This window comes from Harpia harpyja, chromosome 7 (genome assembly GCF_026419915.1).
Source record: "Harpia harpyja isolate bHarHar1 chromosome 7, bHarHar1 primary haplotype, whole genome shotgun sequence".
Lineage (NCBI taxonomy): Eukaryota > Metazoa > Chordata > Aves > Accipitriformes > Accipitridae > Harpia > Harpia harpyja.
Window position 1 is genome coordinate 31,811,062 of NC_068946.1, and position 22,161 is coordinate 31,833,222.

Sequence of the window (22,161 nt, forward strand, 5' to 3'; positions counted from 1 at the left end):
CCTTGACATACTCTGAATGCAAGAACGCTCCTTTTGGAGCAAATGTTCATGACCAATGGTTGAAAACCTAGAGGCCGGATTTGATGGACGAAGCAGATTTATTTGCTCTAGACAGGGCAGCCAAGCACCAGCCAAACTGAATCAAAGATATTGCAGCAGTAAGGGATATTTTTCTTGCTGCTGTTGTTCAGGACGTGCCTCTGTCAACTTTGCCACCAGCACTGCACAGGAAGGAAAGCACCCCTCACCTTCTCCCAGCCTGGGTGAACACTAGGGGAATGGGAGACACTGCTGCCATTTAAAGCAAGAGGATCTAATCCATATTTAAGGATGGCCAGTTTTAGAGCATAGGCATTAAGGAGGAAGCACACTGAGCTGTGGCCCTGGACAGTCTTTCAACACTGATACACAGTGGCTCTAACCCACAGGTAGGTCTGACGGCAAAGCACAGAGAACCTGAAGAGGAAGAGCTCCTGGGTTCTGCCCTGCCATTAACTAGGCTATCAAACATCTAACTTACAGAGAAAATGTTCTCTCTAGCTGTAATATAAATACCTGAATTACAAATTGGCTATAAAAGAGATTTTAGCACTAATGCAAAAGCCAAAGGCAAACAGCATCCTTACAGCCTTTGCAGGGGCTGTTGTATTTGTACTACCCACATGTCTAAAAACTAATACAGGGATACTTACTCCATTACCAAGATGAAAAGAAAAACAAAAAAACCCCTGCAGTTCATGCAGAAGCCTTGTTTGAATTCCACCAGGCAAAGAATCAGTCTGAAGGAACTCGGACCACGACAACTTGCACTCAGTTTAAACCAGTATTTTTCATATCATGAACACAGTGAATGTTGTACTCGCATCAAAACACCCAACATCATCAAGGAAAAAAACATTCCACATTAGACTATCCTGGTATATGTGAAAACATCAGATTGCAAACTATATCATTCATTTTATTATTATTATTACATTATTACCAAGGTACAGAGTATGTTCCCAAACCTGAGAGTGACTAATGACACAGTGCCAAGTCTAATGCATCACAATGCTGACCTCATATGCTGACGAGTCTCCACATGGAGACCATTTATTTCTTGATCAAAACATTCAGTTTTAGAACTATTAAAAGTAAAGCTGAGGAGCTGGGCTGAACCAAGGTTTTCTGACTTGCAGTCCTGAGTCGGAAAGATGATCCTGTAACTCAATGTGTTGCAGTAATTTAAGACTGCTTTGTGCTCCTCACAGCACTAAAAAAAGGGTGATGGCAACGCATTTGAGATTGTAAGTCATTTGACAATATACACTTTATTCTGATACAAAATTGAAATATTTTAACAAATTTCAATCCATTATGGACTATACTGAAATTTTTAATTTCCATGCTATTTTTAAACTTGTTTAACCACAAGTTCTAAGATTTCAGCACACTAGCACCATTGCTCTTGAAGTCTTTGCCAGTTATAACATTATTCTGTTTCCAATCTTGCGATATTATCTTCTACATGAAGGCCATTTTTCTTCTACGGAGATACTTGGATTACTTTAGTTCAGGAAAAAGCTAATCTTAGATAGAGATGTCAACCTGTAGCACCCACAGCAGAAAAAGAACCATCCATCAGATATCTGAATTTTAGTGATACTCAAGATCTTTCATGCTCCACGCAATTTAAGATACAAACACTTGTCAGAGACCATGGACTGATATGCAAGTGAATATTCCACCGCAGTGTAGACAGTATATGAAAACACATTAATGTCTTAAACACAGGAACCAAAGACAGCAAGTCAGTACATCACACAATCAATGCTTGAAAGAGTAGGAGCATTCCCCTTCCCGCCTTAAATATTTAAAGGATATCAAAGTCAAGATGCTGTGTTTAATTCCAGCATTCTGTAACAACAAAACACTTATCACATCTGCATCAACCCGAGCTCCTTTTGGGGAAATATATTTTTACTACCTGGAAGTACCATTTGCTTTTAGGTTAACACACAGGTTTAGGTATCAAAGAAACTTCTGTAGAACTGCAGCTTAGGGACCAACGCTTCATTAACTTTACATCTCTATCTACATTTACAGCTGCTATTTTCAGTAGCAGCCACTATAGGAAAGCCTAGCCATGAAACAATATTCTTAACTCCTGGAAGTGCCTCTTGGACAAAGACACACTTGACCAAGTACTCCTTAAGGATGTGTTTATCTTTGACAAGGTTTATTTCTGAACAAATTGGGGTATGAGTAATTGAAATTAAGCAAATTAGTCTAACGAGAATGTTATAAATCCAAGTGTGAAAATAATTCCAACAGTGAGTATCTAGTTCTAGACGTGGTGCAAAAAGACCCCTCCAGAGCACAGAACAAGTCTGCAGCAATGTAGAATCCTCTCATGTTAAGGTAAGGTAGAGCTTTGTTCTATACACAGGCCTAGTAATGGGATGCAAACTAGAAAGAGTTTTTGTTAAAACTTGCTTTTGTTAAAACATTTTCAAGATTTTACTGTTAAAAAATTGTAACCTTCCCCCTCCCCCCAAGTACTAAAGCATTTGCCCTCAGCTGAGTAACCATGAGACATTCTAATGCTGTTCCCCATTACCTGCTGCTACACCCAGATGCCTAGGGGAGCTAACAAGGCAACTCTGCCTAGCGGAAGAAACGCAAAGGTTTGCCACCTCTAGGTGTAAGCAAGCAAGCTTGTCAGAGTAGCAACAAGCCGTCTGGCATACTACGCTAAGGAGAGACTGTGACCTTATTGCAGCAGTTCCAAATTTTGGCTCAACCGAATGTTTGTCACCATTTTTTAAAAATATATACAGTCCTCGTGAGATTTCCATTAAGTTGCTCCTGATTATATGAAAATCTCAACATTACCACTGTAAATTACTTCCAAGTTAACTTTTAACTGTATGCTACAATGTCAAGAGTTTGCTTTCTGGATGTTTACAGACAGCAGGTAACAAGTTTAAATACCTGAATCGGTCTGTGAACACACCTAAGCCCCAGGTTAAACTGAAATGCACAGGTTCCATATGACTTTATTTTCTGAGTAACTGAAGCATAACCAACACTAAAATAGAAACTGACTTCACAAAAATAATGCACAGACTCAAAAATGTACGGAACTTTAAATAGGTACTAGACTACTATATAAAAGTTTGAAATATCCCAGACCTGTAACAAGCAAAGATGCAGAAAAGGAAATATATGTTCCAAGAGTTAAGAACCAATGTGCATAAAAGCAGACAGATTCCATGAAAAGTTCTTTTATTGCCCTTCATCTCTATAAATGCAGTTGTGCTTTCAGCTGGGTATCACGTGGCAGTATTAGCCTCCACTAAACTACCCTGCCTGAAAGCACCAAAAATCTGAAAGGGAACTCTTCAATTTGTACAGGTCAATACAAACCCACCTGGTAAGCCAAGATTCATTTATTAGGAGGGAAATCACTGCTCTAACCAATGTGAAGCGCCTTTACAGAATTACTGCAGCAGCAGCAGCAGTGTACCGCACACTACTGAGAATTGTGATAAACTGCTTCAGCGTCTTCACCTTTCTGCAAGGCATCTCTTTCAAGGCAACAAAAAATTTCTCACTCCCTCCACCCCCCTCAGTACACTCCCCACGGCAACCAGAGCACACACTTCAAAACATTTATCATTTCTGTCTCGTTGATCTCAAGACACACAGCAATTTTATACCTGCCAGGAACAGACGATTCTCGAATAGCAATTACGCCAGCAAGCAACCCTCACCCAGAACAGGAAACTCTGGATGACATATGCTGGAATACTTGCTCCTTAATACTTAAGGCTTTCCTTGATATTAAAAGGCTGGCAAAGGAAAGCCTGGAAGGAAATAAGGGTTAAACAAGTGTTTTACTATACACTACAAATCTTACCCAGTCAGAAACCTTCAACTGAAGAGGATGTGCAAGACATTCCCCATTTTGTCAAGCAGCAGCTTCTCATTCAACCTGAAAATTAAAGAAATTACTCTTACCTTGTTTAAAAACCTCCCACTACTCTTTATAATTCATGAAAAATTTTAAAGGCAAACCTTACCTATGCTCATTGCCCTTCCTTTCAGGTCTAAATGCTAGACCTATTGATTTTGAGTCAACTCAAGTAGCTATCACTCAAGGAGGTTCCAAAAGGTGAAGAACTCTTGCTAGACTTTCTTCGATATTTCAGCTGTGATAAGCAGATTTAACTAGCCTTTGGAAAGCTGCTCACTATCAGCACAGTATCTTATGCCTTCACTTTTCTGGAAGTTGAAGCTGTTGCTCCTGCTGCCTTGTCATTCTTTAATTATGCTGACTTCTCCATACTCAATAGGCTGCTGAAGTCCTGTCTTATGAGTCTCCTTAGCAAAGTATGGATCAAAGAAGTACATCCTAGGTTCTTTAAAGCTGGTTAATCACTGTCCTCTCGGCTTACACTTTTCCACGTCACAAACAACAGCTAAGCTACCCCACCCACCTACAAAGCGGTCACTTACATCCATCTCTTAAAAGGTTGCATACAGATCTTGTTCATAAAGTTTATTATGACACTATTTTTCAAAGTTAACATTGTTGTCACAGTACAGCTACAAGAGGCCCTGTTAAAAAGAACACTGTCAATACATTCTAAAAAAATTTAGAAATACCAGATCAATTGTCAGAAGGGACATCAACCCCATCCTCCAGTTGTCCCTGCAATCAGATGCAGGCCCCAGGTACAAGTCTACACATCTTCTAAGCGTAGTAACGTACAAAGCAAGTCGGTAGTTAGGTGGCCCACTCCCTAGTGAGTTGTGTTTTGGTTTCCAATGTTCTCAAACTCCAAATGGGTTGTTTAAAAAACGCCTTTATTGAAATACAGCCTCCCCCCACCCCCACCCCAAACCCGAATTAATATGTACAACAACAGAAGCGTTCACTAAATCACCAATTCTTGCTTTAACTTTAGAGATATTTTAAAACTCCACAGAGAAAAGAATAAGCAGACTTTGAAATCCAGTTTGGAGGCTACCATCTTGACACCGGTTCCTTGTTTTAGTGTACTGCAGTCTAAATACACTCCAATAACAGTGTTTAAATAACATAGTTTAATTTTTTTTTTTCAAACAACACACTCATTTTTCTACTACTTCTTAAAATTGTAATTCATTATTAATATGACTGATTATGCCTTGAGCCATTTCATACATCTTTGCAGATTCATTCCTACACTGGAATCGCATTTACCTTATGCTGCACATTGACCCAGAAGTGTAACAGGTGTGAATAATTCCAATACCATATTGTCAAGTGTCTGAGTATTTCTTCTATTGACTGGGTCCCTACTCTTCTGAGTCTGAATTGACAGAAAGCACTGTCCTGGCAATAGTCGAGAGAATTCACATCAGATGAGAAAAGGACAGACTGTAGTGCCTTAATTGGGAGGTCAGAAGTGAGAATGAAGTACAATTTCTAGCCATATGTGCTGATAAGATTTGCTACTCCAGTGCATCAAATCAAATTGTAACACGCTATCACTCTACCTGTGGAAACTCAACTGTACCATTCTACATTGTGGGAAGTGTTTCTAGTCAGTAAAATACAACTAGATCGTGTTTTGTTTTATCTTTGAGCTCTTAGCCGAGCGCAGACATTCGCAAGGGAAAAAGCTTAAAAACTATACTACTTAGAGCCCATCGTGAATGGGCTTTTGGAACGCATTACCTGGGACTGTCAGTGATTACACCTGTGCTACCCTTGGCTCCCAGTCAGAAGAATGTGTCCAGAAAATTGCCTAGGGTGCATGCAAGAAAGTATATAGCCATTAAGTTATAGAGGAACATACCTATTACTCTCACTATGACGCCTCATTCAATTGAAACAGTGCAGTCTGGTGTGAGGGAGAGGGAAATGGGGACAAAGGAAGGGGATGAAAATTCCAAGCCACCCTCCCCAAAGTATAGTTTTATTGAAACAGAATCATTGTATATCCCAAGGAAACAGGCACTTGATTCCCCCCACCTTAACTTCTCGGGAATTACAATAAATATAAAGGTAAAAAGCAAGTTTCTTTTTCTCTTCACCCAAGACTTAAGCAACTGCAGTTATCCCTTATACATCTCAAATGAGACGGGAGACAGCTTTAATGTGTCTAAAGTTGGTCTTGTTAAAATATTTATCATGCCTTATTTTCTTGAAGCGCTAGTACTAATACAGAACTACAAATTAAAAAAATATGCACAAACCAAAAAGTAATTTGAAATTTTCATTAAGGTAAAGCTTAGTTCTATAATTCACAAACACTAATTTGAGTAACTCAATCCTAGTTATACATCTAAACAAACTATAATGCAACATACAGATGTTTTCCCTCTGTATGCCTATGTAACTCATGTCAATGACAGTTACATATATACACTGAGACTAGACCCCTTAAGACTGCAAATCAATAGGTGTTTCTATTGTTAACTTTAAATTAATACAAAATAGTAATTGAGAAATGCATTAATCCTCTCTATTAACTAACAAGGAAACACCCTAAACTACATTTTATTTCTGTTATAGTTCTCTGTACTAAATGTGGAAAAACTGAACTACACAAATATTGAAAAGTTAAAAATTCCTTAATTTGTTTATTCCTGGTACCACTACCACAATTTACAGGGCAATATACCTGATGTAATGGGAAAATAAAAAGAAAAAAGAAAGACAAAGCTACAACAGATAAAGACCTCAGGAATGTACATCTAATCGACACTACATTGCATTAATCAATAGCTGCACTTTTTGCAAACTGTGGCTATGACAGTCCTGAACAAGAAGGGTTTCCTGTTTAAGCTGCAGTAACTTTTCTGACTATGGATCATCGTTCCTTCTGTGGCAGATTTTACAGTTCCTCTAATGCATTTGGGACGACTGTCTCAAAGTAACCTGCAGCTTTCCTGACAACTCCTCGCTCTCTCTCCTGCTAAGAACTGTAGCCTGTTGAATACAGGATAAGAAAATTATTACTCTCAGTGAACAGTTGTACATTATTAATCATCATTATAAATATGCACTACACCTACCCTTTTTCTGGTAGCATTTTTAGAATCTTCTACCACCATAGCCCCCACTTCCACTTCCAGATCCATAGCCACCTACAAAAAACAAGGTGCGTATTGAAATACAATAACAAGAAACTTTAACACAAAAAATATTTTCTGTACAAAATCTTATTTACCACCATAGGGACTGCCTGAACTTCTGCCACCAAAGCTGCCACCACCTTTCATGGGACCATAGTTAGACTGCTGTTGTCCACTGTAATTGCCAAAATCATTGTAGTTTCCACTTCCACCATAATTACCTGAAACAAATACAGATTTATAAAGCCACTTCTGTTCAACACTTAGGACGTGAAGCTTGCCAAATTACAACATCCAATGTAAATGTAAGTTGTAATCGTTTAAACAATTTAAAAAAGAATTGCCAACATTTTGCATGCTACCTCTACTCACAATGCACAAATGACAGAAGACCCTTAGCATTTTGAGGATTAGAAACTGTTACTTCATTGAAGATGAAAAACATCACACAACATCAGACAATTTATATCAATTTGAGTACACAATTTGAAGTTAACACAATAGGCCAAACTTAAGGCCTCCAAACTCAGAAAAGCACACAAGTTTCACCGTCATTCTTCCACTGCCCAATGCTTTGCATGTATGGCAAGAATGTAAACTACATACAATTTATTTGCTCCAAAAAGTGCTAGAATTTTAACGGGCACGCTGCATGTACACATCAGAGGGTATAATAAAGTGTGCAGCAGATTTTGCAGCTTAACTCCCCAAACTTGTGGCAAACAATTAAAAGGCTTATTTAAACTTAGATTTAGAGTCCTCACAAGGTAGAGTCCTCCCACAAAGGAGGACGTGATCTACACGATGTGAACTGGTACCTGATGGCAACAGCATACTGCAAATGGTCAAAAGTTTAAAAGTACCCCTACTCCACCTCCACACACAGATTTATAGCTGCTGCTTTTCGAAAAACAAGTTCCAGGCAAAACAATGTTGTACAGCATATCAAAGCTGATCCAGACAGAAAAGAACTTTACTTATGTAGCACAGCATTCTACATTAAGACCTAACTGTACAACTCATTTTGTGCAGTATCATACTTCAGGCATTGTACAACTCAGACCTGCCTGAAAACCATGGATGTCTAATTAAAGCTGGCATCTTACCACCACCGAAGTTTCCTCCTTCATTGTAGCCATCATATCCTCCTCCTCCACCTCCATATCCACCACCTGGGTTTCCATATCCTGGTCCGCCACCACCACCATAACCTCCTCTGCTGCCATAGCCAGGACCACCTCCATAGTTGCCACCTTTAAATAAAAGCACAGTGAAACTAAACACACCAAAGCTTAATATTGGTAAGGAAAGGTCCATTTAACAAAAAACCAACCAAACAAAAAAACCCCAAAACCAAAAAAACCCCAAACCAAACAACAAAAACACACAAAAATATCCCACAATGTTTTCCCTGAATTATATGCATTGTGGTTGCACCATTTATCTGAACTATTTAATCCAAACAAAAAACCTCCATTAGTTTATATATATCCTTGAAGCATGATACTTAGAAGCTCGTTCTGGCTCACAGAAAATACATAAACATGCTGCTACCACCACCACCACCCATTACGTGTAATACTGCCTCTTTACACAAATGGCTTTGTCAGTACTGTGTATCACCCTCTTTATTCCTCCGAACTGAAATGACTCAAGTAGGCAAAGCCCACAAAAGAATTCTTGTTTACAGTTTTTATCTAGATGTACAGCTTTATTTATATGTGTGTCAAAGCTACTGGACATTCTTTTTTTCTAATCACATAAAGCTTATCTGAAAGACTTAGTATTCCAGATGCTGATCTGGTCTCCAACATTTTGATGGAGTAGTTCCAAACTGGGAAATAGTTCAAAGAACTCAACATCACTACATGCATCTGCTTATAAAATCAGGACATAAGTGCTACTTCCCTCATTCCCCGCCCCCTGCCCCCCCCCCCAATGCTACCTCCACAGCCATTTGGTAATTTCCACAGTTCTCTTCAGATGCATTTTGGATACTCATCCAAACTTCCATCATGGAAAAGATACTACTGAGCCATGAAAAGTCTCACAGATGATTGAAAAGATTTCCGTTACGTTAGTCCCTGTTTTATTCAGTTTTAGTCATCTCAACTGACACCAAAATCTTCATTTAGTTCTCAATAATCATAAGCAGCTCCTGCATGACCTTGTGACATAAGGTTATTTAAAGGTAAATATAGAGGAATATGTTTTTTTCACCCATCATTTTGTGGTGAAAACAAAAAACCTTTAACTCTTCACAGCTCTGCAATGTAAAAAGTATTATCACCAAGTAGACTTTGTTTCCAATGTGAAGGCAAGACTTACAGCTGGTTGTAACATTGGGGGGTAAAAAAAGTGAACAATACACTTACCATCACCAAATCCATTGTATCCGTCACCACCCCCAAAGCTTCCTCTGCTCCCACCACCGCCACCACCACCCCCATAGCCTCCTGGAACACAAAACAGATGAGAGTGTTTTCCTGAACACAAGTGTTAAGTGTTTAATCCAACTGACACAGGAAATAAAAAACCAGAAATCACATTCTATATAAACATTCCAGTCATCTACCTCTTCCGCCAAAGTTTCCTCCTCGGCCAAAGTTCCCTCCACCGCCTCCAAAGTTTCCACGACCCATGAAGTTGCCGGAGCCCCCCCCACGACCTACAAAATATTTTACTTAAATTACATTAGTTGAACACCAGTTACATAAAGTAACCATGCACAACTCCAAACTCACCTCTCTGAGAGCTAGCAGTCTGCATCTCTTGTTTTGAGAGTGCTTTTTTCACTTCACAGTTATGTCCGTTTATAGTATGGTATTTCTGAACTAGAGAAAATTGTGAAATCAGAGTTAGAAAATCAGATCATTGAAAGCAATCTGCTGTAAAACTCTCATAGAAAGCTACTGTAAGACATGACCACACTTCTGAAAGGAACATTAAACCTACCCCATCTCTTACAATAGTAAAGCAGTTGATTATGCCAACATCTTACATTCCACACACTGCTGTTCTGAAATCTAACATTACACTTTTATCCCGTACGTCATTTCTCACTAAAGAGTTACATACCAACAATTTTATCAACTGTATCATGATCATCAAAAGTTACAAAAGCAAAGCCTCTTTTCTTTCCACTTTGCCTGTCTTCCATGACTTCTATGGTTTCAATCTTGCCATATTTTTCAAAGTACTCCCTTAAATTATATTCTTCTGTATCTTCTTTAATTCCACCAACAAATATTTTCTTTACTGTGAGATGTGCCCCAGGCTTTACAGAATCCTACAACGCCAAAAACGACATTTCAGTGTTTTATATTATTAGGTAAAGATTAGAAAATAAGGTTAACTGAAACACTAACTTACCTCCCTCGAAACTGCTCTCTTTGGTTCAACCACACGTCCATCAACCTTATGCGGTCGAGCACTCATGGCAGCATCCACCTCCTCCACACAAGAGTAAGTCACAAAGCCAAAGCCTCTGGAACGTTTTGTTTGCGGGTCTCTCATCACCTGCAAAAACATACATACAAGGTACTCTGCATTTCTGTTCTAGATTAAGTACCTATATCCTTCCAAAACCAGACTAACATTTGACACTTACCACACAGTCCGTGAGTGTGCCCCATTTTTCAAAGTGCTCTCTCAAGCTATCATCTGTTGTTTCAAAGCTCAGACCTCCAATGAACAGCTTTCTCAATTGCTCCGGCTCCTTTGGCTCATGGCCCTACAAAAGCAAAATTAAAAACCTATTTTGAATACAAGCCACAGAGTTAAAATTTCACAGAATTACTAAAAATTATCTGTGCACATTATAACTACAAATAGGTGGAATACATTTACATAAAAACAATGACTTCTAATGGGTTTAAGACAGCAGCATAGTAAACACTTAATGAGGTGTGATTTTAATTAAACCACTAACTAACTAACAACTTAAAGAGTGCTCAAATGCAAACAACTATAAAGAGACTTCAATATACTAAATAATCTGGTTGCTCCCCAGCCCCCCCGGAAGTGCATTCATTTTATGTCTATCTTATGTTCGAGTTGCATATTGCTCTGTAGGGATTAGCAATGAAGCACTGCTAGATAAAGGGAAGTTCTAACACTTTATGAAGCATCATCATGAGAAACTATAAAACATTTAAGAACATAAGAGTACAAGAAGAAAAGTTTATTGTCCAAATTGAGCGTCTAGTCTTTTGGGATATCCATTCTGAAAGGTTATTTTTATGCATTTTGAAGAAATTTATCAATTCTTAATATCTTAAAATTCTTAATTTTGTACTTGGATAATTTTTTAAGTCGAGTGCATGCAAGCAAGAAAGTAGAAGTACATGTGTGGTTTTCAGTGCGTATTGGGTCTGGCTGAGATGGGAAATACCTCTTAACTGTGAATCAAGATGGACTTACATCTTACAGATAAAAAAACGTCTTGAATAATGACTACTCAATGACCTGTAATGGGTACAACTACTGGAGTAAGACTGGTACCTTAACAAGCATTGTAAAACAAACTTAAGTTTAATCGAAGCTCTTGACAGTATCACCTACGTATGACCAGCCACATTTTAAAATGTGCTGATTTTCAGAGCTCAGTTTTCTATAGAGCAATTAAAGTGGGCTTACAGGTGCATTGTGCTTCTGCTCTTTCAGCGCTGCATGTTTTTTTTTAGTTAGGTGGGGAATATCCCCATATATTTGACAGGAGTTTATGAAAAATTATTTTACAACTTTCTCCCATCCCCGAGACAGAGAAGTCTTATAAAAAGCAATCAGATTAAAATCTTATTTAGCAAGCTGGTATTTTGTGCATATAAAACAATCCACAACAAGGTGCTGGCCAGCTATGCTGCATACGACTTCAATTCCACAGCATGAATGCAGTGGGTTAACCTAGACTACATTCAGCATTAGCCTGAGAGCTGAACTACATAAAATCAGCTACAGACTTCTACATGTAGATGTCTTGCTTCAAACCTGAAGGTGAAGTGCTTTAGCCTCTGCAGTTTAAATAAACTGGGTGGTGGTGCTAGGTGGTGGTGCTGCTAGGTGGTGGTGCTAGGGTTGGTCAGAAAAGCATACGTCCCTTTGAGTGCAACACAACCACCCTAAAGAGCAATGAATATTGTGAAGCAATACATGGCAAGAGAGAATTTCTGAATTATATACTGCTTTAGGAAACCATTGGCTTATAATGTTCAGGTTGTACTACAGGAAAAAATACCTAAGATTACGAAAAGCTGACTGGGAAGCAGATTCTTGCTCTTACACCTGCTAAACTTAGCAAGAAAGAGCCCCAGCATTCTCGGTAACAGCTTTCTATTTAAGGCACTAACTTCATTACTACAGGAACATTATTCTATAAATGACTGACAGTCAATGGTCCTGTGACTACAAAGTAAAGCTGCTTTTCTATGGTCTTCCAAGTGGTCTGGACTACATAAGTATAATAAAAATATTCCCCTTCTAACTATACGTAAACTTAAATCTTAGAGGGTAACACACCCACTGTATATAGAAACTGCTTTAGGTTAAGTGAAATATTGTTTTCTGTTGCTAATTGCATTGGGCTTTTTTTAGGCTACTAACACTACTTAATTTTTAGCTGGGTTATGTTAAAGCTGCGAACATTTAAGTGTTTCAAACTCTCCTACACAGATTAAAAGGAAATCTATTACATGAAACTGTAAAGTTTAGACTTCACCAAAACAAAAAACCTATATAAGGAAAAACTAGACAGACTTTTTACAGTTCTCTGACACCCATCAAAGCTACAAGGTTTTCAGTTAGCAACTCGGACTGCTTTTACCTTAGAAGAATGACCACAGAACTCTTCAGGTCACTCCTGAAAGTAAAAGTGAAGTCCTTTTCTGCTTATTTTTATTATGTGCACATGAACCACTGTTCTCATACGGGAGGAATAACACCTGCTGTTACAGCTTATCTCCTCTATCAGAGAGAAATTCTCCTCGGGACACACCTATGTTATAGGAACTCTCCACAGAAGTAAAAGGCAACATTTTCTCAGGGAATTAGTTGGTTTTTTCAGGCATTTTGTTCTCACTGGGGATAAGCATCTCTAGGGTTTTCAGAGTGCTGTCCTCTATCACACAAGATGTTGTTTCTCAGTCCTCCTGCTGCAAGTTAGTTATAACAGCAGTCTCTCCTGGGCAGCAAACCTTGCACAATACATCTCTCCCTCCCTCCCTACCACACTGCTTCAACACGATCAGAAGGCTCGCTCCCACTCAGCCAATACTGAGGGCCAGCACGCCATTTTGCAGTGCTCCTTCGGTCGGAGGGGAAGGCAGGGAAGCAGTGGTAAGAATGCCCAGCCTGCCTCCAGCCAGCAAGCTGGCAAGAAGCTTCAACTTCTCCCCTAAGCAGTTTAAGGGACTTCCCAAATACATTAAGAGGCTCAGAGGAGATCGGGAACTTTCTTCCCAGCCTTGACTAGCGACTTCCTCCCTCAAGCCACAGCCCTACGCAGCACCGAACGCCTCCATTTTGTGAGCTCTCTCGTCTCCTCCACCCTCAATATGGAGCCGGAGGGGTGGGGCCATGGGGGAGCGGGAACGCGCACGCGCAGCAGCCCCCGCCCCGCCGGCCACGTCCCAGCGCCGCCGCAGTGGCGCCATGGGAGCGTCCCGCCGCCCTCGCCCCAGCGCTGGGGCCGGGAAGGGCGGCCCAGGAGGAGGGCAGGGAGAGGCCGGCATTGCGGGGGAGCACGTGGTTCCCTCTGCTCACCCTTTCTCCCGATCAAAATCGAACTACTGGTTCCTACGTCCTACCTAAAACCCCGAACACTCAGCGCAGTCTAACTGTACCTCTCTCAGAAGAGAGGAAGAAAAAACGGCAACTAGCAACCCCCCCACACACTCCGGGATTCCTGTGAAGATCCTAATCTTTGCAGAAATCCCAAGACCTTTTGACAACGCTGCTGCAGATGCGCACTGCCTTTATTCTGAGTTTGCTGTAAACTTAACTTTCATATGGCAGGGGTTTTGAACAATCAGCCTTCTGGAGTTGCAATATTTCTCTCTAAAGGCACCGTTTTCAGGTGGAGTCCTCCCGTGCATCGTACCTCCGTGAACACCAGCAAGTGTCCACAAAACGCCTGGCACCACACCTAGGCTGCTCTGCGGCTAAACCTGTAAGATGAGACTGCTCCGTCCCCCAGGCAGTCCCATCCCAGACTGCCTTCTGAAACAGGAAAGCTTACAGACAACTGGGCCTCATCCACTTTCTCTGTGAAACATTTTCTCTAGAAACTTAATAGCTTTTAAGTACATTCCAGGGCGAGCTACCTTTGTAAACTACAAGAGCTGATTTAGTAGGCAGCTGAGCGACCCCAGCTACATTCTATCCAAAGTCCAAAGCAGTGAGACAGTTGCAACATTCCTTCCAGAAGGACTTCACACACCATACTTCAATACAATATAACCATACGCTACCAGATACATGCAACTCGGACAAGGTTTGTTCTTAATTCAAGCGTATAGGCCCTCCCACATTGCAGTAGTGTATCATTTCCCAAAAAGTTGGAACTAGCTAAAATATTCAGGCACCCTGGAAAAGTAATGTTAGAAAGCAAACAAATCAAAATAAACAATCAGAAAACATCTCAGTTATAAGCTATATAAGCATGTATAATACCCTCTTTGCTAATAATAAACTGAGTTTATTTTCTGAAGGGTAGCAAGACTTTCCCCCCGCCTCCCGTTTCCACACCCTGCCCCAAAAGTAACTAGCTCCCATCCTCCCAGAACAGCCCCAACATCTTCTCTATACTACGCACCTTATTCAGTCTACGGTATTTCTGCTAGAAGCAAAAGAAAACAGTTATTTTTACTTAGTACAGCCTCGCTTTCATTTGCAGTGACTATTAGGCAACCATTTTTTATTTAAAAAAATACAACAAAAAAACCAAAAAACCAAGAACCTGTCTTCATTCCCACTAAAAACAGGATTTTGAAGATAGGAAGGAATCAAGCTCCTGCTGATACTCTGAGGATGCATAAATTTCTTAATAAAAATAATTACACGTTGCTTTAATCACAAACATTTAATCAGTTTTGTTGTAACAGAAAACTAGAAAAGCAAAATTTTCCCACTATGCTTAACACCCCACCCCTTAAAATTTCAAGTAATACACTGCAATTTAAAGTTACTCCGCTAGTATGGGGATGAAGAAGGTAGGAAAAAAAAAAGCAAGCTAAGAATTAATACATCAGATAGAAATGGTTAAGTTGGGTTTTTTCAATCTTTTCCCCTTAAAGCTACTTTTTTTTAATAAAAAAAGCAATCCTCTCACCTGTGAGGATCGTCTTCCTTTCCTCTTGTAGTCTTCCACATCTCTCTCTTCCTTAAGAGCAGCCATTTTGGAAGGGTACTCTAACTCAGCCTTTCTTTTAGATCTAGGAAACCTAGAAAACAGGTTGGATAAGTCAGTACTTACCCCAATTCCTGTGAAGCAGGGCCTTCTCTGGCTGCAACACATGGGTGTGGCTTTATAGGAGGAACCGGGAGAGGGGTGAAAGTAGAAAAAAATGTAAGTATTTAAAAGGGTAGAGTAAAAATCCTCAGACTATTTTCCCCACAATTAAGAAGAGCTGCAGAAGGAGTATCTGCTATCCTAGTAAAGGTCTTTGTACAACTGTTGGAATAACTAGGTACAAACTAATGCTAAAATCTGTAGAAAACAACCTATGTCCATTACTGTCTGGCATAACTATCATGAATACAACTCATACAGGGCAAGCAAATTCCACCTTTGATACCCAAACCCGCTACATAAATCAAATTCTACTTCTCCAAACTTTAACCCCCCAAATATTTAACATTTTGCAAATATGGCTTATTAGAATTATCTTACAAGTAACCTATTGTAATCAGTGATCCAGCAGCCCGGAACTGTAACACTAGAGGATGTGTTAAATGTTTTCTGTATTGAAAAATATTTTCCACTGACACCAGTGCAAGAATCTTTTACCGATTCTATTCTTGCAACATAAGAAATTTTACCAGTTGATCCTCAGCATCTGTAGCACTAGTCATCTGCATTACTTTTGCTTCCAAGTGATGTATTTGATTACTACCCTGTACCCTCTACTTACATGCCTAACTTTTCACCGTGTTATCTACGTATTGTTACAAAAATCAAGTATTTCACAAGCACAGTGAATTAATCCATATCTAAGCATTCAAACAAAAAACATTCCCTTTAGCCTTTATTATTTCAAGTTTTCTGAGATCATTAAGTTACTTGTCTTACTATACTGTATTAGTACCTTTGGCTACAATTCATCACTACTTTGGATGTTTCTTGAAACTTTATTACAGGAGCCAAAACAAAATACTGTCAACTAAATAACATGCTTCTGTAAAACTACATTTGTGCTGCATTAAAATCATTGATATTTACACAATTAGGTGTATTTTGGTGGGGTTTTTGTTTGTTTGGGTTGTGTGGTTGTTTTTTTTTTTAAAGTTTTATCCCAGCAAATACTGCATAGGGAAAGGTAGGCAGGCCTCTATTAAAGACCTGTATGTACTGTTATTCAGAGTGGAAATTATTATTTAATATAATTCCATGTTAAAAATCCAGCTTCAAATTAAACTCAACTGTGAAATCATGAGTACCATGATTTAATGCATTAAAAATTTTAAAGGTTTTACAAAGTAACATCAAAGTGTTTGTACTATCTTCAGTTCCTCTCTACACAATGTTAAACCTGCTCTTGAAATCCTTTAAATCAAACATCAGTTTGACTTGGGAGGTATTAGGATACCAAGTATTTCAACTGAGCTGTTCAATTCCTGAAGTCATAGAGGGGAGGTATGAAACAGTATGTTAACAATTCAAGGGCTTTTTAAAAAGTAGCTGTATGGGAAAATAAAACTTTGGGAATTGTTAGGGAGGAAAGGGATAAGCCTATTTAAATACTTTTCCTAAGTAATTAAAAGTATGCAATCCCTCTCTGATTTTGTCACCTGCTGCTTTCCCCAGTGAGGCTCCATGCTGGCCAACATCAAACTCACAGGCATGGTCTTTGCCACAATGGCCTCTGAAGGCCATGATGGTCAAAAGAGTTGTCTCCTTGCTAATGCACTCCATTAGCTGAAGTGGAACACAGTCCTGTTCAGCCCTATTCCTACTTTGCCTCATAGAAAGCGATCAAAAGTCAATATTAGCTTTTTTTATACTTAACATCAACAAAATAACTCTATTCAACTCTAAATATTCAGAATATTCTTATCAGCTGAGTTAAACTAGCATTGAGACAGCTGTATACTGCAACTTCACTACAGAACTGAAAGGAGTCTCCAAACAAATCTGTTGGTTATAATGAGAAGAAAGTCACTAGGAGATGCCTCATTACTTAAAGAACTTAATAATGCTACTGTATCTCTTACGGAGACAAGAAGATAATAGAGGCAAAACAGACATTCCCAAGATGGAAGTTTACCTGTCCATTCAAAGAATACTACAGAGATGTATTGGTCTTTTCTGTAAACAGCTAAAGTTGGACCTAACATGCATACAGTATATTGTGCCAAACCTAACAGTTAAAGCAGCAAAACAATAGATTTTTCAGCTCTAAGTGCGTTGGCAGTTTATTCCCAACGCCAACAGGAACGTCTGCTGGGAAAAAACCAAGATATTAGCTTAATAACTTATGTGATGGGTTTCCACGCTTTACTGAAGCATGTTCAAATGCTTTGAACTCATCAGCCCTCCCAGTTGTCAAACTATTCAACAACCCTGAAGAAGCTAAAACAATTGTTTACATGGAAAGGTTATTTTTAGCTGTTTTGCTAAGGGATCCAGTTTCTTCTCTGCTTTTAATGTAGGAACAGAAACTAACGTGACCTGTTGGTTTCTCTGTTCTCAATTTTATAAGGTTTCAGCTTGCAATGAAGGGGCTCAGCATAAAAGAAAAAAAACCAAACACACAAAACCCCTGCACCATTTTTGCTCACCATACTTTACTTGGAATACTTGAGAAAAAAACCCCTAGGTTTTGAGAAGAGAGGAAAGAAAACCAAGGGGGGGTATCATGACAGTACTTCCCTCCAGGTAGGGTGTGGATTATTGCCCTAGTCTGCATTTGATCTCGACTTCATTCAAGTTGAGGAAAACTGGAACCAAGGTTTGTGCAGGACTGCTTCTTCGTGTTGCCCACCAGGATCGTGGTGGGATGCCACCGAATATCGTGGCTCTTGTGCATGTGCGGTTGGGGGAGTGGAAATGGAGATAACTTTGCACAACGCCTTCCCCCACCTCGCCGGGCAGCAAAAGCTTGCTACATGTGCTAAATCCCCTCGGGAAGGGGGTGAGGGGGAAGGGATATCAGGGTGGTGCTGCAATGTGTACAAGCATTCCTCAGCGAGAAGCAGTGTACCGCACTAAGCGACCTTAATGCTTTAAAAGTCTGTTCCCAGGACAAGGAGTGGGAAAAGAATATCCCTAGCGCACTACTCCGGGTAGCTTATGTGGGGAGCCACACAAGGAGGACAGAACAATGACACACCCATGTACGGCACTCGCTTCTCCCCACTCTCGCCCGAATACGCACCTAAGTGTTTCTGTGTCCCCCGGTACAGCTGAAGGGGACTCTGCTACCCATAGCCCTGTCCCAATCCGAGGGCCAGGCGTCCCCCACCCACACTGTGGAGCGCAGCGAAATGGCGGCCGCAGTCGCTGTGCCCGAGGGGCCGCTCGGCGGAAGCGCAGCCTCTCCCGCATCCTCCCTCTTCCTGCCAGCGGCCGCCATTGCGGGCTAATGCGTCATGTCGCAGTGAAAAACGGGTCTGGAACGCGGCAGAAACGCTACAAAGAAGCGGCGGCCGCTCCAGGGCGGCAGCGGGAACCGCGAGGGGCACCATTACGTGCCGCCCCCCAGCCCGCCGCGCCCAGGGCTCTCCCTTCTCCCCCGGGGGCTCTGGCGGAGTTAAAGCAGCTCTACCTCCGCGGGGGGGGGGGGCGAAGGAGGCCGCCTCACCTCCCCTTCCATCCTCGCCTCAGCTTAGCCTAGCGAGTCCCGCTCCCTCCGCGCGGCGGGCAGTTACCTCCATTTTGTGACCAGACTCGCCTCCTTCAGTACCAATATGGAGCCGAGAAGAAGAGGAGGGGGAGGGGCGGAGGAGGGGTCACGTGGTGGGAAGGCGGGCTCCAGGCACCGCACGACAGGCCGGGAGGAAGAGGACGGGGGGGGAAGCGGGGGGAGAAGCGGGGGGGGAGGGCTGGCGGCCGCGCGCGCGCGGCCGCCGTTACCATTTTCTTCTCAGCGCCCGCCGCCCCTCCCCCCGCGAGCCCTGGGCCGCGCTCGGCGGAGCCGCCCCTTCCCCACCGAGGGGGTGGAAAAGGACGGGAGCGAGGGAAGGAGGGAGACAGGGTAGGAGAGGTGAGAGAAGATAAGGTATAACCGTGCCAGCGTTCAGTTAAGCGCCTTCCCGCCCTCCTCGGTCCCACGCCGGCAGCTGGCCTTGCGCACTAACGGCCGCCCGCTGTGGGGGTGGCGACGCCGGCGCGCAGCCGTGACTGGTGCGCACAGGCGGGCACCGCCTCTCCTCCGCACGTCAGGCCGCTCGCCGGCCTTGCGGCCTCCCCCGCTGCCGTTGCCCGCCCCCGCCTCCTGCCTGGTGTGGGCCGGCAGTCACGAGCGCTTGCCAGCCGGTTGCAGGTCCGTGTCTCGTCTGCCTGCGGCCACGGGGGCTGCTGAGTGAAAGGGGAGCCCGTTGTTAGTCAGGCGGGTTAAAAGACTTTGTAGGAAAGGAAAGGAGGGAACGTGGTATTTAGAGAGGACTTCTGCAGGAGTATCAGGGTATGCCTGAGGCGCCCAGGACCTTCTAAAAAGAAGTTTTTTGCCTCCAAGTACCGTTTTTATCCTGGAGACGCTGGGTGAGAGGCAACGAAAAGATGTGCTCTCTAGAGACTGCTCATCACTCACCCCTTGAAAGTCAGGGTAGCTTAGTGTGTTTCTGGGTGAATACCAAAACAGATCCAAGCAGTAAGTTTTGCAAACTTCTCCATATCCTCTCAAGGAGAGGCATTGCCTGTATCTTTTAGTGGCATCTGTCATCAAACTAGCATAGGGAGTTTAAAAGAAAGGGTCTTCTGCAAGGATTTTGTATCAAATAAAGCATAGTTAAGCATGTACATGACAGTTTTTTCCCTATCTGGAAAATGACACCGGGAAAAACAGCATTATAAAAACCTACCCTTAAAGTTTCTTCAGTCTTGGTTATCTCTGTCCTCTTTAACAGTACCAGCGGCTATTTCAGTATGATGACCTAACCTAGGCAGGAGGTGTTGGCACTTACCCCATTTAAAAATAACTTTATGCTATATAACAGAGTAAACCAGTTGATGTGGTTTGTAGGTGGGTACCCCCCCATATGAAATCCTTGACTGAAAGGTTTATGAATCACTGGAAGTTTAGTATTAGCTGCTAATTTCATTTCTTTATTTCATTTCTTTATATCTTTACCCTGTAGTTTCTAAAAAAAAAAAAAAAAAAAAGGAAAATATAATCTTTGAACATCTTTCATTTATGCAAAAGTGTCAAAATCCATTTGATTTCTCTAACTAAAGAGAATTTTCCGAATACGTGGAGAAATTCCCAATAGGTTTAGAAATGTTCTTGCTATTATTGTGTACAGGAGTTGAAAGAAGTTCTTAGATTATTCCTATATTTTGATCTCTGTGAGAAGGTAGGTGACTTCCTAGAAAGTAAAACTCGATGGAAATCTCAGCAGCCTCCAGATATTCTTTGCACTGAGGCCAAACCCAACAATTTCTCATCTTCCTTCTTCCAACCAAGTAAACTACACAATTTAACTTATTTCAAATAAAATTCTTCATGTATGTGTCATTTATGTTTCTTCTTGTCTTGCCCCTGTTACCCACAGGGTGAGAATACTGAGAGACAGACAACAGTACTCGCTAAATATGTCTGTTAGTTTCAAAGGTTCTTGTAGTTTACACAGGAGCTGCCTCACCGAGTTTGAAGAATACTATGCCTTTATTAGTTTGATTGTCATTCATTTCACAGTTAAGTGTCAATCATGGAGGCTGATTGTCTTGCAGTCGCATTTGCTTGCACAGCCATAGGCAGATCACTTTGAATTCTATAGTTTCAGTTCATGATTGTCCTCCCCTATGTGTAATCAATTGTACAGTGTAATAATTTTATAATATTGTGCTTACTGCACTGACATGAAAGACAAGCCAGTAAATGGAGATGCACATTTTACAAAGATTCAGAGTTGCTGATGAAAATTATCCACAAGTTTGAGGTCTTAGTTGAAAAATTATAATTTTGATTTCAGGCAAACAATTTTCTGCTAGTAAAGTGTTTTCAGGTTGGTTGTTATCTAGTAGAATATTGCTTCCCATTTTGGATCACCCATTTCCTTAAGAGAAAATGTAGCATTTAATATGCCTGTATCTATTCTGGCTGATGTAGTTTCATAGTGCAGTATTGGTGATCTATGCAGATGGCTAACATGCTTTTTTTTTTCCCTAGCAGTATTTGCAAACATGTACTCTCCTCTTTGTAAGCCAAGGGAACAGTAGTTTGTACCTGGTTCAAAAACAAGTGGGAAAGGCTTTTAACTTTTATATATTTCTGCAGCTGAAATGTCCTTTTTTGTTGTGAATTTGTTGGAGGTTTTTATTGCTTGATTTCTTACGTGGCATTTGTTTGTGAAGTGAATCTTTGGATATGTAAATATTGTTGGTGAAATTGTGCAAAGTTTTATTTTTTAGTGTTACACAGAGATTAAGATGCTAACATGAAATTGATCTTGAATTCTAGTCTCCAGAATAGTCATGTTAATGGAGCCAATTCACTGAACTAAATATATTTTCCATAAGCCTCTCAGATTGCAGAAACAAATGGACTCATTCTTAATTAAGTGTTAGTATTGTGATGATAGTTTTGCAAATGTAGTTGGTTTGAATATATTTAAGTTTCATACTTTGAAAAGGACACAAACTACAATTTTGACAAGAAGACCTGAGTGCTGTATAGT

The 22,161-nt window shown here is 40.9% G+C and overlaps 1 protein-coding gene across 28 annotated transcripts in view; it reads right to left on the minus strand.

The window, feature by feature from the left end:
* The window catches only part of HNRNPA3 (heterogeneous nuclear ribonucleoprotein A3), a 31,374-nt gene extending 11,694 nt beyond the window's left edge, over window positions 1–19,680 (minus strand). Inside the window, exons 1-15 of one of the 28 annotated variants that reach the window (XM_052793676.1) lie at window positions 19,552–19,680; window positions 15,437–15,548; window positions 14,921–14,941; window positions 10,721–10,843; window positions 10,483–10,629; window positions 10,189–10,399; window positions 9,855–9,944; window positions 9,686–9,793; window positions 9,486–9,596; window positions 8,217–8,363; window positions 7,206–7,331; window positions 7,051–7,122; window positions 4,065–6,964; window positions 3,902–3,976; window positions 1,278–1,587 (exon numbers count right to left, since the gene is read on the minus strand). In XM_052793676.1, coding sequence (XP_052649636.1) covers window positions 7,070–7,122; window positions 7,206–7,331; window positions 8,217–8,363; window positions 9,486–9,596; window positions 9,686–9,793; window positions 9,855–9,944; window positions 10,189–10,399; window positions 10,483–10,629; window positions 10,721–10,843; window positions 14,921–14,941; window positions 15,437–15,502 — 1,203 coding nt within the window. In that variant the 5' untranslated portion in view covers window positions 15,503–15,548; window positions 19,552–19,680 and the 3' untranslated portion in view covers window positions 1,278–1,587; window positions 3,902–3,976; window positions 4,065–6,964; window positions 7,051–7,069. Of the gene's footprint in view, window positions 1–627; window positions 1,253–1,277; window positions 3,977–4,064; window positions 6,965–7,050; window positions 7,123–7,205; window positions 7,332–8,216; window positions 8,364–9,485; window positions 9,597–9,685; window positions 9,794–9,854; window positions 9,945–10,188; window positions 10,400–10,482; window positions 10,630–10,720; window positions 10,844–14,920; window positions 14,945–15,436; window positions 15,631–18,701; window positions 19,002–19,127; window positions 19,325–19,551 lie in introns of those variants that run through there. The other 27 variants (XM_052793672.1, XM_052793679.1, XM_052793674.1 and 24 more) reach the window with 27 other exon arrangements.
* Window positions 19,681–22,161: the final 2,481 nt, after the last annotated feature.